Source organism: Phalacrocorax carbo, chromosome 11 (assembly GCF_963921805.1).
Source record: "Phalacrocorax carbo chromosome 11, bPhaCar2.1, whole genome shotgun sequence".
NCBI lineage: Eukaryota > Metazoa > Chordata > Aves > Suliformes > Phalacrocoracidae > Phalacrocorax > Phalacrocorax carbo.
In genome coordinates, this window is record NC_087523.1 from 3,708,946 (window position 1) to 3,727,907 (window position 18,962).

Here is an 18,962-nt window from a genome sequence, read left to right on the forward strand (position 1 = left end):
ACTGCCACATCAATTTTAAGGATCTGAACACAAAATGACTTATGTTTCAAAGCCATAAAGTTTCATGTGCTACCTATTAATTACACAGTCAGATGTATTAAAAATCCCCATTCTGGCACAGTAATGGTGTTTTGGAGGATGAGAAGCAGACTAAGCTTCCTTGCTTAGGGTTTAACACAAACAGCTCTTCAAATCCTTCAGCTCAATAAAAGGGTGACAGTGGCACTCACTTGTACCACATTACATTATATCCTGGGATATGAACATGAGCAAAGGTAATCATCATGGACCAGCTGAGAACACGTTTCACTCTCTAATACCTTTGCTATGAGATCATTTCCTAAAGGTACCAGAATTAAGAATATTTGCTTAAGTTTCCTTACTGGAAGTTAAACAATTCCACTATTTTTCTTGCAAGAAATTGGCCTGCTTTGAGAAGCAACCTTTTCCCTCTCTGGTTGCTGTACTTATACAGCTACCTCACTTCACAGAAGTTAAAGATCAAAAAGAAGGCTATATGAAGACACAGATTGTATTACATTATATATTTTACAAGTTCTGAAAGAAGTGAGACAGATTGTCTAACAAGAAATGGAACAAACTACAAAAGCAGGTATGTTGGGGGTAGGTACAGGGAGGGTGCCCAGCATTTTTTTGGATGCTCAGATAAAACAGATTTTTGGACACAAGGAACACTTAAGTACTCTACAGGCAAAGTAAGGTCAAAAAAATAAGAAAGATAAGAGGTGTCAAGAAGCAAGACAGGAGAAGTAGACAGAGCAAACTGGGCACAAAAGAGGAGTTAGAATCCTGCATCTCGACATTCTTTTGCCTTTGAATTAAACTCTACATGGAAAGATAGTAAGTCAACGTGGAAGGATGTAAACAATGAAACCAGTCTCCAAATGCTGTAGTCTAGATGCTGAAAGTGAAATACAGAATGTAGCTAAACATACGTCACCTCTAATTGCCCCATCCTCAGTAACCAAACTAGTACGTACCTATATATATATATAATTATAAGCAGCATATAAGAAAAGACCAAAAGTAGGAAACATAGGAAGCCATCAGGAGAAAGTCCTATGTGTACTAACAATGTATGGAAAGTATACTCACTTCAAGTAATGAACTTTTAGACTTCATCTACCTTTCTTCAGCAATTTCAAGTTTAAACTAAGTGCCAATCTCCACATTTTAAATTGCAAATTACTTTTCTAAATCACTTAACAAACATCCTTGAAATTTCACATGTCAACAGCTCATTAATGTCTACAGTAAATGTAGCTTTCTGAAAAGAACCACAGATTTTACGTTTATTGAGACAGATAGCTGGCACAGAGATATAGAGCTCCTTCAATTACTATTTGGCAGAAGCTAACTTTAGTTTAAAATCCGTCTACAGGAATTTATGGCAACACTGCAGTGAAGTGACTATTTTGAATAAGATTAGCTACTGTTGATGGCAATGCTTGGACAATGTTTATAAATCAAACTTAGAACTTAGTATTTCATAATATGCCACTGCAAAACTATCTTCCATAATCACCTGTGTAGTATATTATGATAAATGCAAACATGGCTGGAGATTAGAAGTAATAAAATTATGTACACAAGGTAATGAGTCCAAGCAAACTATAAACAAAGACTTCATCCATAGATGTTTTCCTTACCTTGTGCCTAACTTAACTCAGGCCTTTTTAGAGAACAAAAGATTAATCAAAGTCGCACACCTAACGCAAAGTAGTATTACAGTAAGCCCATATCTTATTTTCTTATACTCTGAAAAAAAATTTAAACTTATGATCCTTCAAGAAGGGAACAACATATATTGTTAAAAAGTTATACTGGGAATATTAACAGATTTTTGTGGATTAATTTTCAACTATATTGTTAACTCAGTAAAATGAAATTTGAAAATTCAGCTGGAAATGAGTATATTAAACTAGACATAGAGTAGATAAAATGAAAATGTTTTAATTCAGATGAATCTCTGGCAAGCTTTCTAAGACTTAACTTTTCACTTAAAATTCAAAAGGCATCAGGGTGGGGGTTTTCTGTTGGTTTTGGTAGGCTTTTTTTCTTCCCCCCAGGAGTACTAACTTGAACACAAAAAGCAGATGGCTTGAAATGCTTCCCTATTTATAGGGAAGGGGTTGTACAGTATAAACATTCCTCAGGTTTTTTTTCCAAGATATGGATTCTAGGCTGTGATTCAGTGAGAACATACGCCCATTAAAATGGCAACTATTAATATGTGAAGAACACCTTAGTTAGGAACACATTCACCTGACCTGAGCTCGTGCTAGAGCTGGAAAATAACTCCATAGGAGAACAGAATCAAATGTGGAAGCCTTCATTTTCATCATAAAAACAAAAGCATGTGTGAATGTAAATGAGCATATTTAAGTGAAAACAGTAATAAACAAAATCTGTATTCCACACTGCTAATTGCCTGCTTCTGTGAGTCTTCTGGAAGGCTCTTCATCATAGCTAAAAATAGGCATGGATAAAAGAAATCGATGTTCCAGTGGCTAAATGTTATTACAGACTTTGATTGCCAATGAATATGAAAAATTGAAATAACAGAAGTGGTTAATTTAACAAAATCTAAGTAGTCTACCGCTAATATATGTATTAAGATTAAAATAAAAAAATAACTATTTCATTCATTCTGTATCTGTTTACTCTAAAATAAGGGTTTTAATATTTTGGTTAGCATTCTAATAGCCAAAATAAGAATTACTGTACCAAAATGTTTGAAATTAACATATCCTTATATATTATGCTATGGTTATATATTTATAGTAACTTCAGCAATATCTGCTTGACCTGCATCTAAGCGTTTTTTGCCACTACAGCAGAATACCCAATGCATTTTTCCAGTATTTCACTACTATGTAGCTGCGTATTTCTTTCAACTTACTACAATATGAAGAGCTGTCTTTGTTTCAACTGAATCATTAGTTACACAAAATACTGAGCATCAAGTACCGCCTTAGTGTGTACCATTCCGTTGTGATGTAAAATGCTAGAATATTAGCCCATTTAAGGACTTTTTTCCTTACAGTTTTGGGGAGTTTTCCATAGGTTCTGAGAGTAAGCCATTCTAGACTCATTAATTCTTAATCCAAATGCCCTCTGCTTGATAAAAACTACTGACTCCGAAGTGCATTGGCTGCCCTCACTCCAGTCCAAGACAGGAAGCCAGAGACTTTGTGGGCAGTATAGCAGCAAACTGAGCGACTGCAAATCATATCTCATGCAACCAAGTTAGTGAGCCAATTTTGCAAATTCTGAAATTGTGTATGATTTCAAATTAGAACTAAATGTATGAAAGATTAATAGGTCCTTTGAAGGGCTGTAGGCAAAAGAGATTACAGAAGTTATATCTTGAACTGATGATGTTCAGAGAAAATGAACATCAGAAAGCATATCCTTTTTAAGCTCTTGGTACAAGACACAAGAAAGATGGAAAACATGTATACTGTCTCTGGGAAAAGACTCTAAACCTAGGTGCCGAACACAGGTGTATACCACAAGAATTTTCATAGAAAGGGGAGAGCTCAAAGAAATGGTATTGAATGCTATGCCAAACTTGTAATTTTTGGTGAACAATTACTAACAATCTGAGCACCTAATCTCACAGCACTCTTGCTGCTACCATCCCTTCAAAACTCCGCATCACACTTCTCTGCTGAAATCCAGCAGGTATCAGCTAAAGAAGAGGCAGCAGATTGCCTGAAACCAGTCTCCACATAGACTTCTACTGGTTATTAACAGAGTTATGATTTTACAGTTAAACAAGTAAGGTATTTCACACACACACTCTTTAGGTCAAATTTTACCAAATTATCCACTTAGGTTGCATGCGCAAATAATACCACAGCTGAACTGCAGAAATTTGTTTAACCTTAGGAAATTATTATGCATTTTAGGCTATGACAATGTTTAGCAGCAGCAGCACTGCTTAGGTAGTCCTTGCTTCCTGCTTAAGAGTCTCTCCCAAAACCGTATTAGCCCAGGAAGTTGCATAACTGCACTGAGAATGGGACTGAAAAACTAGCAAGGGGTCAGGAGATAGCTACAGCCAATATTGGTGGAAGTGCTGCCAAAAAAAACCCCAAAAAATAATTTAAAAATCAAAAAATCTGTATAATCATACCTTGATCTCACATAATGAACTACAGCTGACACAGTGCAGGTGTCTAGCACAGAAATCTCATGACATACATTCAACTTGTTACCTTCCAGAACAACACACAGAGTAAAGCAGCCTCAAAAGCTGCTTAGTAATGATCGATCATCTCAAGAGAGTATGAGAAAATTAGAATTTTGAAGTGGCAGATGGGAGAGAGAGGTATTCTAAAAGTTCGTCTTGGTCAGCTGAGGCTCCAGCATTTGATCTCAAGCTTGCCTCAGAAACGAGAGCTTTAGGCTTGAGTCATGTTACTAAATAACAGGTGTGCAAAAGACATGGTTCAAAGATCCAGATTTTTATTAAAAAACAGCATGCATCATAGCATATAGCTACACCATTTATTAAAAAAACCAACTTCAGCTAATTAATAAAGAGAAGTAAAACAAAATGTTAATCTCTTAAAAGGATGCAATGAAATGTGCCACTCCAAGTGCTTCAGCACATCCTTCTATTTCAAAGTGCAACACGAGTACTTTTTGAATCAACTGATTTCAGTGGTATTCTGTACTCTTCCTTCAGACTGATTTGGCAGGAGATAGAGAGAAGACAGCAAACAAAGAGTGCTATGTTGGTCTCCTGCTTTATCAGCCAGATTTCACTTGTCTTCATTCTGATAACAATTAAAATGCAAAAAAACTTGTGTTAACTTCTCTAGGCATTGAGAATGGATACAAATGAGATACCAGTAAAACATTTTGTCATTAAATGATAATGGTTCAAGTAAAAATTCTCACAAAACCAGAATGGGGTAATTACTGCCAGGAATGATAATGAAGGGCACTGTAACCATTCCTGTCTGTACAAAAGAAGGAGCCACCAACAGCATCCTTGACCACATCCCTTATGTTCCAAATTAGTGAGCTAGCATGCAAAAATTGCATGTTCTATTGATGGAAAAATACCCCAAAAATAAGATTGAGACAGAAGCGCAAGATTACTTGATGCCAGATGAACACAAAACACAAGTCCTGAAGGGCACACTGACACAGATACAGAACACTTCTAGCCAGTTTAGCTCTTAGAAAGGAAAATTATTGGCATAACTTACGAATCAACATGAAGAACACTCTGGCCACTTCTGGCACATGCTGCTGCAATAATAGATTCAGGCAAACCTGAAAGGACACATGTAATTTTTAAAACTTAGTATGCCAAGATATATTCAAAAATTAAATAAAGTTAGAACTTGGGCAGAAACAGGTAATTCAAACAAAAGGAAATTTAAATGTGAGTCACTAAACATTTTAATACTCTCATGCTACTAAAACAATGAACACTATTTTGTGTTCATTAGCATTTCCCTATGACCCTCTTGAATTTAACACTTTGGGGTTTTTTTTTTAAATAGTTGCACGGCTGATGTCCCTTGCAAACACTACCACCTCTGAGTTAAAGCTTGTCACCAGTGTCTTCTCTAGACACTTTGCTATCATAAACAGATTGAGCATTTGCCAGCACAAATTTTAATGAGATGCTCTGTAACTGTATCCCTCCCAGTACAGACAGGTATTATCTGAGGGCATTTCTATTACTTCAAAATGTATGCTGTAATATGAAGACTGTGTAATAACCCATCAAAGTGGTGTTTTAAAATTAAGACATTTATGGAAAATACTGGTATATTGTCCAAGGATGTACTGGAAAGCATGAGGGTATGAACCTGTTGGGTTCATACAACTGTGTATGACAGTCTCACACGGTGCTGTCTCCTCCATATCACCTGTTGGCAAAAACCTCTAGTGTGAACAGGTCTCAGAACTGTATTTGGACTTTGCTCCAAAAGAGTGCCCAGGAGCACACTCCATATTCTGCATGCAGACTGAGACCTCAGTGTAAACACAAAAGCTAAACTGACAGTGCAGGTGTACTTTCACTTCACATTTAAGAGTAGTGTTAGGGACAGAATGAATCTGTGATGGTTGTCCCTAAAGTAGCATCCCTATCAAAGGCTCCCATGTCATGCAATTACGCTCTGCCAAATCAGTATGTTTTCTTTATATTTAGAAAAGATATGTAGTAAAAAAAAAAAAAAGGCTAGTGTTATTTCTCTACCAGCAATACCTACTTGGAATGGCACATGATACCAATTGGAGGTTTAATAAACAAACTAGGCTGTTCTCCAACTTCTACTCCCACTCACCAGATTTTTACATGCACAATTAGATGACTTAGATTTCTGACTCAGAAAAGAAGGCTTTCTTCTGATAGGAAGCTACCTAAAAGGCTGTACGACACTAGCTGTGCTGAAATATTTTAAATCATCTATTGGCTGTTTAAGCAGGTAATTCAGTAAAAGCAATTAAAATTCTCAGGGACTGGTACTAGGAGACACTTAAGCTACATATTCAATTAAGGGATGTGATTAAACAAAGTGAAAGGAGTGGTTCACTGATCTGATTTACAGCGCAGCGCCAGAAGCAGCTGTACTAGTACAACTGAAGAGAAACAGAACTTAAAGTGGAAAAAGCAGGTGTGGTAGAGCACAAACTTCTTTGGCTATCTTCACTCCAAGCATCTTCATGAGAATTTCAGGCCTGCAGTTGGCTATTTCTTTAGAGAGAACACTGCCTTCGCAACTGAATAAAAGGTCAGCATGTTCCCAATCTGATGATACATTTAAAACATATAACGCAATATGTTAAAGGTTACTGGACAACTATTTACTACTTGTAAGGTATCAGTTTTCACTTACCTAGAGTAAGAAGCTGTTAGACTTCAATGGGATATTAAGTACAATTTAGCACTCACAGAGTAGGAACAAGTAATTTTAAATGATTGAGCTAGTCTTTATTAATTCTAGAATGGAAACATAGTCTAGTCTAGAAAACACCTAGCAGGACTTAAGATACACGAGACCATAGTTTTCATGAACTCTTTAAGCCAGTAAAGGCAAACACAACCATCAAAATACAGGGGTCCAACCTCTTTATCCTTATCTTCAGCCATTCCTGACCTCAACCCACATGAAGTAGGTGGTCAGTTTTCGGCAGACCAGTTCCATGGTAGAGCTGATGTCCAAAAGTACAAATGTTTGTATCAATACAAGGAAGGAGGTTTTAGACAGGCATGACAAATTTTTCAGGAAAATAGCTACAACATCCCCGCAAATCTTCCATTTAACACTTAGTATTTTGATGGATTAAAATAAAGAAAATAGCTCTCTGAATTGATGAAACAGAAAAAATTACAATAATTTTGCACTTCTGACCTTCCCCAGCAAGTGAAGACTTATCAAGAAATTACTCTCTGGGGGTAGAAAGAGGGACAGAACAATTCTATCAGTGCCTGGGACATTTGTTTTACAGCCTAAAAAGGCCAACAGAGTTGAATTTTTTAAAGTAAGGACTCAAAACAGACCACTCTGAACAGAGACAGGAGAAAATACGTAACTGTAGCACGCACTTCAGGACTGTCACAAGATCCTGGTTGCACACAGCCTTATTATGTGAAAGCAACTCCACATTCAGCTGGCCTCGAAAGTGTTATATATGTTTCATTTCTCTCTGTCTATAAACTAGCTGGAATAGCATCTACAACTACTATTTTGTTTGTAGTTCCTGAAAAGGTTTCCTTTCCCTCATTTGGGTACAGAGAATATTACTCTGGAAACAGAATTGAGAAAATTGTTTCTCCTTCCTTATTGATAAAAGCCACTGAGAAAGTGTTGTAAAACATCACCAGTGCTGCCTGGCTGACCAGGACTGAAGTTATAGCTACTAGGGCATAACTGATTGCTTTAAGCTTGATCCAATTGATACTGTGTTGGAGGTCTGTTCTTCCATTAACCTTGGATGAAATTGTTCCCTGAATTAGCTTCCTTGCTCTTGAAAGCCGGCATCAATTTTCTTCACCAACCCTTTGCTTCCAAGGTACTGTGGCCCCCCAGGTACCCCGTGGCAACAAAATGAGAAAGTGTAAGAAAGGCAAGTCCCATGCATTTTAGGTTTTGGAGAGGCTCTTAGAACAACTTGATGGAACAAGACGCCATTTATTCTTATGTGACAAAGCCTCGGTAAACCAAAGAAATAAGACTGTGCCTTGGTACCAGTTTCTGAATTCTCTTCTCCAACAGGTATAAAACCACATGGAAAACAGGTAGCTTTGTCAAATGCAAGTTACTCCTAAATGGGGTCTGGACTGCATGATGGTTACTTTACAAAAGCCTTTTCCAAGAAAGAAGGCTCTGGTAAACAGGCCCTTATAATACAGTCAGAGAGAGCCCCTCTCTACCTAAGAAAAAATAATTAACCTGGAAAAGCCTCCTTAAAGAAATGGTAGGGATTTATTCAATGATAGCATGCCAAGCTGAACTATCTCCTGCAGGATGCTGACATAGTTGTGCAAAACAGGTCCCCTTCAAATGATTCAATAACGAAGAAATATATTATTTTAAAAAATTGTTCCTATTTTAAATACTTCCAACTCTAACTTTCATTTGCCAAAAACTCTAAGCTGGGTGAAATATTAAAATTTTGAAATGCGTTCAGACGGTAGTTACAGGGCAGGGCAGACTCCAAAACTTCTCACTCACCGTTTGGTTTGAAGGTGATTTAATACAGAATTCAAGTGATTGCAGGGGAAGGGCTATATCTCTAATATTGACTCTGAAGTTTCACTTATGCCTAATGAGTAAATAAAGCTGGGTATCTCGTGTTAAGTTGTTCTTCTCATGAAGGATTATTCTAACACTTCCTGCCACTCATCCCTCTTAGGCAACAGTCAGCTTCTGTTTTGCCAGCTTAAGGGATGAAGGACTCAGCGCTATAACCTGTGTCACTCCTGACATTTAACGTTTTTGAACAGGCAGTAATGATTTGGATCCAATAACTTGGATCAAAGAACAGCAAGATCTAAATGAGATTCTACGTTTCCTTTTAGATTATTAAAAAATAATTCTAAGATTGGACTGCTTTTGAAATCAGTAATCAAATTAACGAATCATCAAGAGATCTGCCTTCTGGTATAATTAATAGTAACCAATATTTTCCTAGTAAGTTATTATGCATATTAGTTACTGTGAAACACTGCGCACATCTTATTTAATTGTATCTGAAATGAAAACGGCTACTGCAAAAGAACATTGTCTCAAATAAGGTTCCAAATCCAGACAATTTTTAGATTTCCAATGGTATTAGCAGGAAATAGAAAGTCTGAATAGGAATCGTATGATCCAACCACAAGAAAGCAGCAACAGATCCAGACTTCAGTATGTTATACATAAACATCTGGCAGCATAAAAAGGATTAGTGTAGAGGAATAAGGAGTCCATACAATTTCTGTATCAATTTAATACGCTGACTCAGAAGTTCTTCATATTTGAGGCAGAATCAATTCAGAAATAGCAGTGCTTGTTATCAAGAAGCATAAACACTTTCTGCGCTTCCTGGCCCTTTCATATCCCCCTTTAGAATGCTTACACATGAAATATTTGCATTATGTTGAATTGTCTTGCACCTCATTTCTCTCACCAGGAAAAAGAAAGACAAAGAGTTTTCCTTCATGAAGGAGGACTGCTTAGTACCATTCGAAATCTATATCGTCATTCCTTAAAGCTGTTGCCTTCATTCTCCACTTACCAACCTCCGTTTATCAGACGCAGTATTAGGCAAATTAGCCTCTTTGGCTTTCTCAAGGAAACATTAATTTAAAATTTCAATGAAGTAGGACATTACATCTGCAGACAGATATAAAAAATAAGAATAAAATCAGGGATTTTACTCATTAGTGATCGCTGGGTCACTAACATGTTCTGATAGGTAGAATTTCATAGGTACTTCTTGACACCTATCCAGAAAACTGATGCATTCTCATGAATCCATGAGACTGCCTCATTGAAATATAAGTGCAAAGTCAAAATGAATCAATTTCTAAGTCTTTCTAGTACTGGTCCAGGAAGAGTGCTGACTAGATACTTGCTCTTCTGTGTTTGGGCTTCTTGCACCCTGTTGGAAAGACACTGGGAAAAGATATGGCAAGCAGATTAAATTGCAACAGGCTTTCTCTAATTAGACTAACAAACATGGTGGCACAGCTCACTTCAGCATGTAGAAACTGAAGTTAGTCCTACAAACTTATCTGTTTCTCTGCTATCTGCATAATGCATCGGAAACTGCTGCAAGAGATTCTAGGACTGCATCAGAAACAGTTGCAGCACCAGAATGAAGTACCGCAGCAAGCAAACAGTATAAACACTAGGTTCACGACCATCTTATGATGAAGAATACAGTCCACTTTTGATAGCACTAGTTTTCAATGCCAGCTGTCTAAGCATTATCTCTATTATAGCCTTCTTGGATATGTCAGAGGCAGACTACTCTCAATAAATCTTGCAGATGTGGCTGCTGCAAGCTGACCTTGAAGTCTACATCTGGTTGTTTCCAGCAACCTCTGACCAAGATAATGCCCATTACATCAATTTTCAGACCTTCCCTATGAAGCAAAATCAGCCATACTTTCATTTTCATTAATAACATGTTTTACAAGTGCATTAGCAAGAATTAGAGGAATTAGCTACACATTATGTACAGTTATCAAGATTCCCTTTCTACTTTTAGTTTCAACACAGCAAAATTAAAATTAGCGATAACTGCTAAGCTAGAAAACACTTTTCTTCAGCTTTAAAAGCCAACTGATGTTAAAATCTTTACAAAATAATTTAAAGTTATAATTCACCTCTGTGTAATGACAAATTAATTTCAGGCTTACACATCCTGTCCTCTGATTAGCAGCTATACATAATGCTAGAGTGATGCACTGCCTCTTCAAGTGACTTTAAATGGATACATTCACTGCCCCAAGCAGTTTATAGACTAAACAGCTTTGTATGTGTGGAAGCATTTTGGTTCCTGAGTGGGTCACTGTAAACTATTTCCCGTTAGCCAGCTGATAAGCTTTTACTGAATTACATAAGCTTCTTCTTGAAAAGGTTTAAATGTTTAATTTGCTTCACTGTATCTACTAAATAAATCAAAAGTGGCTTTTTCATAATATAAAATGTTGAAGCGAAATGTATTAAAAATGCTGGAACACAGACAATTTCAAAACAATCTTCTAGAAGCAGACAGTTGACCAACTGCAATAAATTTTGTTTGTATCCAAATTTCTAAGAAGAGGAGAGCATCTCACTCTGGAGAAGCTCACTACAATCTTCATGGTATGTTACTGGTGGATGTAGAACTTAAAAGGCATTTTATAATTCAATTGCAAACAAAGCTGAAATATTTATTTTATATAATATTTTAAGTTAAAGCTAGCTAATTAAAATTGATAATAGGTTTGATTCATTTTATTACATGCTTGTATTGCAGAATACTATCAGAAATTATTTCTGCATTACAGAATATGGTAGTGGCATAGAAACGACAACCCACTAAGACAAGTAAGAAATCATAACTGGTCAAGGAAGGAGCCACAACTAAAAAGTTTCTTCTCTGACATTAGTACTTCCATATAGTTATCTGTGTACCACCAGAGGAACATGGCAATGAAAAACATGTATTCTCACAGTTGGTACAAATAAATGTTATTTAGAAAAGGAACACAAGCAGACACTTATGCTCCAAATAAAAAATTTATTTTATTACTAAAAATCATGCTCAATCCAAGCCATGTTCTCTGAAGAGGAAGTGGGGCGAAATCAGTAAAAGAATGCACTTTCTGAATTTGTCTGCTAGTCATTACAGCCCAGGAAAATGAACATCCATGAGATCTAGACAACGTCATCAATACAACACAAGTTTAGCCTATTAAACATTTATATAAAAACTGTATCGCTGGATGAGTCACATTGTGTGGCAAAGTTCTACTGTACCTAAACATTTCACTCATAGAATGTCTAAGACACTGAATCAAGGTAATAGATTAAAAAACTAGCACCAAATTTGGCAGACCACTTTTTGAACTACAGGTGAAAGCAGATTACTTCTGTGACAGATGTGAGTAATTCTGTTAACTGGAAAGGAACAGCAGCTTTACTTTTCACTATTAGAGGGCTACCTTCCAGTAGAATGGTAACTTTCAAAGAAATATCAAATTTGTGTACTTTTACATAAACAAATATTACCTATATCAGTACATCCCCTTAAATCATATCTATTAAGGAAGATGACAATTAAAATCCAGAAGATTCTTTATGTCTTAAAGAAAAAAATAAAGTTGTATTGAATAAAGCCGGTTTGTAAATAGACTTCTCAGACCCATAGCTGTGGTATGTGCTAATCTTTGGTTTACAACCAATAGCAGCAGATAAAGAACAAGCAAAGCACATCTATTAAAAGACCTGTATAGTTAGACACACATTAAGTTTCATTTTTACTCAAGCCTTCTAATACTTTCACTTCCTTTTCTGCCTCCCTGCAGGAAGATAGCTTGCTCTCCATGCTCCTTATACATTTTTAAACAATCCATAAAAGGAGATTTAAAAAGCAAAATGTTTCTTCTCCTACATTAGTAATTCAACATAATTATCTGCGTACCAACAGAGGCTCTTATAAAATGCTTGGGCTGGCTCTAGAGCAACCTCAGTGCACCAGTGACGTACAAAGAGATGAGCTCTTGCAGAAGGATTGAATTACCCACTTTATGACCATTCTCCAAACAGTGGAATGACATTTTCTACTGCAGACAGACAAACGTGTCTTTTTGATTACTGCTGATTCAGACTAGAATTTCAAAGTACCTTGCTAAGACTTTTTCTAAAGGAGTTTTTCACCTTGATAGGCAGATGACCTACTATGTTTTTCACAGTAGGATCACAGGAATACTAGTGTCTCTTATTTTGTAAGATCAGCAACATAATCTGTAAAACCTGAAGAACACTAACAAGCTGAGAAGGACAACACAATATTCACAAAGTAATTAGTGCTCTTACAAGAGCAGTTATGGAAATTTCACAGTATCTGGGAAAGAATCCTATCTGAGATATCAGTGGGAGTCCAAGCCTCCAAGGTGGCTGTCAGAGCACCCGTGCTACACACAAAAAAATTCAGACTAGAAAGCATGCCACAAAACCACCCCTCAATTTTAGTTAGGTTAAAAAAAATTCAATAAGATAAAGGTGTGTTTACACTTGGAGAATATTTAAAAAAAAACAAAAGGGGGGTGAGGAGAAAACTGCTGAGTCAGTGTTCATTTTGTTTGATATTTACATGGACAGGTAATGACTTACAAATTATAATAATAATATAGGTCTATTTCCTCCTATCAGACATCAACATTACAAGCCAGTGCCACTGTATTAGTCCACAATGACACTAACATAAAAAAAAAATAAATTCCATCTTCAGCTGGTTTTCCATCTAGCTTTTGTTGTAATAGCTACTGATGTAAACTGAAGACCGTGTACTTATGTAAGATAACATAACCAAAATATCAGCCCAGAAGATGTAATATGAAACATTTTAGGCACACCCTAAAATTATTCTGCAACAATAAAAACATTAGGAATTATTCATTTTTTGATTTCTTTTTTTAAAAAAAATCAATCTTCAGGGTTAACTTCATAATTCACATCTATAACATATAAGTTAGTTTTTCATGGAAAATTTAAAAAATTATATTAGTATCGGAAAGTGATTTTTCCTAACACTATACTTACATAAGATAAACATAAAGTACTTAAACCACTCCCAGCATATCGAACAATAAATAATAGATTCTGCTGACAGGACTTTGATGACCTGGCAAAGCCCGAGTGCTTTCAGCCAAAATCATATGAAACCATAAATCACTCTTTATTTTATAGAATATTTCAAAATGGATTCCTGCTTTCTACCTTGAAAGTCATTTCATGTGTTATTTATAACCACTGAAAACCAGAATGGAAAGAAAATTGCATAGAACTAGAAAATTTACTGTGACTGCTTTTATAAAGAATAACTCCTTTATAGAAAAAAATTAGAATTACTGGCAGACAAACTTGTGAATACAACCACCTTTTAAAGAGCCATATCCTTTATTCTACAACTTTACCAGCAGTTAATACAGGCCTTCTGGAGTATCAGAAACAAGTTTAAAAAGTTAAGACTGAATATAATCCAATCAACTGAAGAAGTTCAAAGGTAAGGATGACCCTGAATCCTTATCCACACCACTTATAAATATGCACAGCCACATTGCAAACCTTTGTACTTACAGCGGTTTCTGCCATAAATTCAATATTGCTGAATGTTTTGCCCCTGAATTTTCCTATTTGACAGCTGCATAAAGACAAAAGCTCTGTGTGTCACTCTCAACTAGATGCCTGGTTTCTGAGATAAATATTTATCAAAGAACTCATAGTGTTCCCTCTCACTATAAAGGTACTACCATTTTAATGGCTGCACTAATTTAAAAGTTGACCCCACAAAAGCTGATCATGAATTAACTAATTTACATGAACATGACCAATGCCCACCTTGAATTCCTGAAGCAAGCACTTAAATCAGCCCTCCAAACCTAGATCCTACAGGCTTTTAGACAAAAAAAATCACTGAATATAATTTTCCAAAGAACAGACTTTCCAAAATACCAGGACTGCTTTGAGGATCAATGATATTGCATAATATCTGCTTTGGCAGAGAATCATCCAATAAATCCATTCCTCTTTGGTTAGTGGGTAACTTGACTACAGTACTATATTCCAAAAGCAGGGAAGTAGGAATATGAGGGGCCTGAGAGGGGAGGAAGGAAAGAGTGACTTCGGTGCTGTGACAGAAAAGGGGTAGAACAAAGAAAAATATCATAACAGCTTTAATTCTCATACTGGGTTGTCATCAAAAGCCTCAAGATACACCCACCAATTTTATGTCATACAATAATCTAGTTTCCTTTAGAACTATGGATATAAATTCCATGACAGTAGTGAAATTTTTGCTGCTGAACCCACCAGGACTAGTATTTTTGTACTATGCATCCATCTTGCTCTACACTTGCCTGTGTAAGAAAATGTTTAACCTCGCTTAAAGAAAAGCGGTTTCTTCAACAAGTGAATTTACTTTTGTGTAAGCTTCCATTTTCATTAAGCTTACTACAGGGAAACAGTTAAATGAGCCTGAAATAAAAACAAATTCCAATTTAATGTTACCACTCAATCTAATTACTAAAATTAAGCGATGCACAAATTATAAAACCAGAAAAAGGCCACACATGCAGAAAAGAATGCAATTACTACTATGCAGTTAAAAAGATCACTAGCACAAACACTGTAGTTATTACAATATGACAATTAAATATCCACAGGTACACTCAGCACTGATTATAGCGTTAGAAAACTAAGGGTTAAAGACAAGGCTAAGATATTCCCTCAGGAGTAATTTCCCAAAAGATAAGACAGATGAAAGTTTTACTTTGAATAATCTCCCATATGAAGTACTTCAATACAGATTTTTAAAAGTCAGTCAACAGTCACCATTTATGTATGTTCTTAGTAAAAAGGAATGCAAAGGAAACACAAAATAATTCTTAAAATGCAGAACTCTGAAAATACTGAAAATAGTTACACCAGTACTCTCTACAGGTGGGCAAAACCGCATCCTTTAATGCAAATCCACACCACTACCACCAAATACAGCAATACTTCAGAGGTAAAATTTACTTCAAAGAATTTCCTTGCCCCAATATCAAAGCTCTAATATTACAAGATCATTCTGAAGCAGGGAAGACCACATTTGGTGGGCGTCGCATGATCAACTCTCAGTGGCACAGACAGTTCAGCCAGAAGTGCCTTGCTGGTGAACTGCCAGTTTCAGGTGAACTCTTCTAATTGTGCACGCCTAGGCGTGCACAATCTCAACTGTCTGTGACACCCTACCACCAACCACCACTCCTCCGCAGTGAGCCGCCTGGTATTATTTAACACACGTATCCAGCAAGCACAAAATATCGTGGGCCATGAAAGTGCACACAAGAGTAGGCTGCCACTGCCGGGGCGATTCCCTTAGCCTGCACTCTCTGCATCTGAGACCCTCAGCACAAGGATTGCCAGAGCAAGCTGGATTATGTTCTACCTTAATCAGAAATTGCAAAATCTCTGGAAGAAACATTTTGGAAGCACTGGGAATCATGAAAAGACCAAGTCTTACTTATGTGAGTTTTATAGTCAGCTCTTCTAAAGAGGTAACACCTTCACTAGCTGCTTAGTAGCTAGAATAGGTACTGCTACTATTACTATTTTCACCTTCTAGTTTCCTCAGTAGCCAGATGTGCTAAATAGCCTAACATCAATTTTATAAAACTCTGAGTTTCCTTTAATTGTCTACATCACTGCATCATCTACACAGATACTATTTTTCTTGTGGCAGTAAAGAATGAATTATCCTCAGAAGTCACAGAAGTTATGCACTTTTCAATATTTCACTGGTTTAGTTTGGTACTTCAGCATTTCATTGTTTACCATTCTTCTCATACAAAGTATTCACAAATCTGAACGCATACAAAAACATCAGATTCATTACTAGGCCTTCCACGCCATATGACTGGGTTAAGAACACAAAAGGGATCTCCTAATTTGCTCAAGAACCTTAATTTTGCATTTTTAGTAGACTTATGATCAACACTGGGAACAATATGGTTTTATAATCTCTCACGAACTCCAGAATTAAATCAGAAATCCTTTGAGCAGCTATACGTACACTGAAAGGGGATTACTTTTTTCTGATAAACACTGAAAACAGTAATTACATTTAAAAACTCACTCATTCTATTCCAAATTGCTAGAAAACTAGTCTTAAATCTGAAGGACACAATTTGACAGATCAATGAACTCCACAAACATAGGTCCTGATTTCACACGGAAAACAGCAACATTTAGAAATGTCTTCCTTTACGTGTTCCAGTTAACATCCTGGGCTGACTGTGGGAGCCCTTCATAAATGCAAACAAAATTTGAGCGTAAATTTGGGACCTACAAACAGTAATGCATTTCCAACATTTTAAAACCAAAGATAATGCTGAAATTAAGGCAGGGGTCTTATCAAGACCAGTTTAACCCAGGCCACCGTCACTGGGTTCTACAAAACAAAAATCTATTAAATGAAACATTATTATCATACACAAGCAACAAGTATCTTACTTCTGAAGGAATATTTTAGAATTTGTCTGGGCGTTACAGCGTTGTGGAATGTTTCAGAGACATTTAAGATCTCTGTCATTATTCACCAGAACAGGAAACAGAATGAAGTTGTGCAGGATAGAGAAAGTACAGAGTGAAATCTCCAATATGTGCAATCATGCAACTCTACATCTATTCATATACTGAGAAATACACTTTAATGAGGGGGACCGCGGAGGGGAAGGGTTAAGTTTTGGGTTATTTGTAAGCAGGCATAGAGATCAGAAGAAAGTTTTAAGAGATAAAAGTTCCTGTATTACAGGATACAATTTAAAATTTATATTTTTTTCAGCATATACCACATACACTGCAACAACATGGAGTTTAGCTCTTCAGAACTCCACCAGCAGGAAGGTATTTCAGCAAAAGGGCTGCCATGGGCGGCAGAGTCAGACCAGGCTCTGTGAAAGACCAAAGGAGCGCCTGACCTGAGGTGTGCAGGGGCAGCAGTACCTGACCGGCTACCGGCTCACAGGGACGGGGGTCTCAGAGATCCCCCTCCCAGCTACAGCCCCGCACCACGCCTACCTCCCTCACACCTCTATTTCTAAGCAAATCTTGACACTTAGTAGCAACCCGAGAGAGACCCGCCAGTCCCGGGACGCTGGCGCAGCGCTGCCCACCCAGCTGCCCTCAGCCGCCAGCTCTGCCCCGCGCCTCCCCGCTGCCCCCTCTCGAGCACCGGCACGTTGACACCCCCCACCCACCCCCTCCCGGGACGCTGCCTCCCCCTGCCGCCATCCCATCCCCTCCTACCGGTCCCTATCACCACCACATCGAACTCGGAGGGCAGGTTGTCCGCCATCTTGGGAGGGACACCGTCACCTGGCCGGCGCTGCAGGAAATGGCGGGCGCCACCGGCACAGCCTTCCGGCCGCCGCGCGCGGGGACTGCCGGGAGATGTAGTCCTCCCGCGCAGGGCGGGGCGGCGGCTTCGTGCCTGTGGAAGCTTCGCTCTCACTGCGGGCCCACAGAGGTCTGTCTTTACAGCCTTCCCGTAAAGGGTGCGGGGAAACTCCAGACTGCTTCTGTTCTGGTTGGCTCTTTGCAAAACACTTGAGTGAAGAACAGCATGCTCTGGGTCTTGCCCCATGGCCTGCGGCCGGCCATGGCCGCTCACTCCCTTCCGTGTGCCAGGCTTTGGCCCTGCCCTTGCCCGGTTCCCCGAGGTCCCTGCTGGCCCCCCCTCCAGCCCGGCTCAGTCCCTCCGAGGGGCGGCTGGCGAGCAGGTGGTATCGTGGCTCTGGCAATGGGGTACATGCTGTATGCGGAGCTCAGCACCTCCGGCGGGTCACCATGTGTTAAGCAGGAGGATGGACCCCGTTTGCACTTGCTTCTCACCAGCAGCCAGCCAGACCCATCAACCACTCTCTCAGTCTGATGACCCACCCAGTTTCTTACCCGTCTAGTTTTCTGCTGAATCAGAGAACAAGCCCTGAACTAGGATACAGGAATACTGTGGGAAACAGCAGTGAATGCAGATGAACTCCTAGCATCAACCAGTAAATTTCTGAAATACAACATGATTGTGTTCCTCCTGCTTACTCAAAATGCAAAATACTTCAATGCAAACACCCATTTTCTTGTACAATTTATGTGTCGATTCCACCGAAGTTTCTTGGATGACCAGTTCTTCAGTAACACACAGTAGAGTTCATTTTTATTTCCCCCTGAACA

At 38.0% G+C, this 18,962-nt stretch overlaps 1 protein-coding gene across 1 annotated transcript in view; it reads right to left on the reverse strand.

Moving 5' to 3' along the window:
- The window catches only part of CHM (CHM Rab escort protein), a 72,401-nt gene extending 54,285 nt beyond the window's left edge, over nucleotides 1–18,116 (reverse strand). The window contains exons 1-2 of the mRNA XM_064462883.1: nucleotides 18,042–18,116; nucleotides 5,247–5,313 (exon numbers count right to left, since the gene is read on the reverse strand). Of these exons, the coding sequence (XP_064318953.1) occupies nucleotides 5,247–5,313; nucleotides 18,042–18,090 (116 nt within the window). The 5' untranslated portion in view covers nucleotides 18,091–18,116. The remainder of the gene's footprint in view (nucleotides 1–5,246; nucleotides 5,314–18,041) is intronic.
- Between the last annotated feature and the right edge of the window lie 846 nt (nucleotides 18,117–18,962).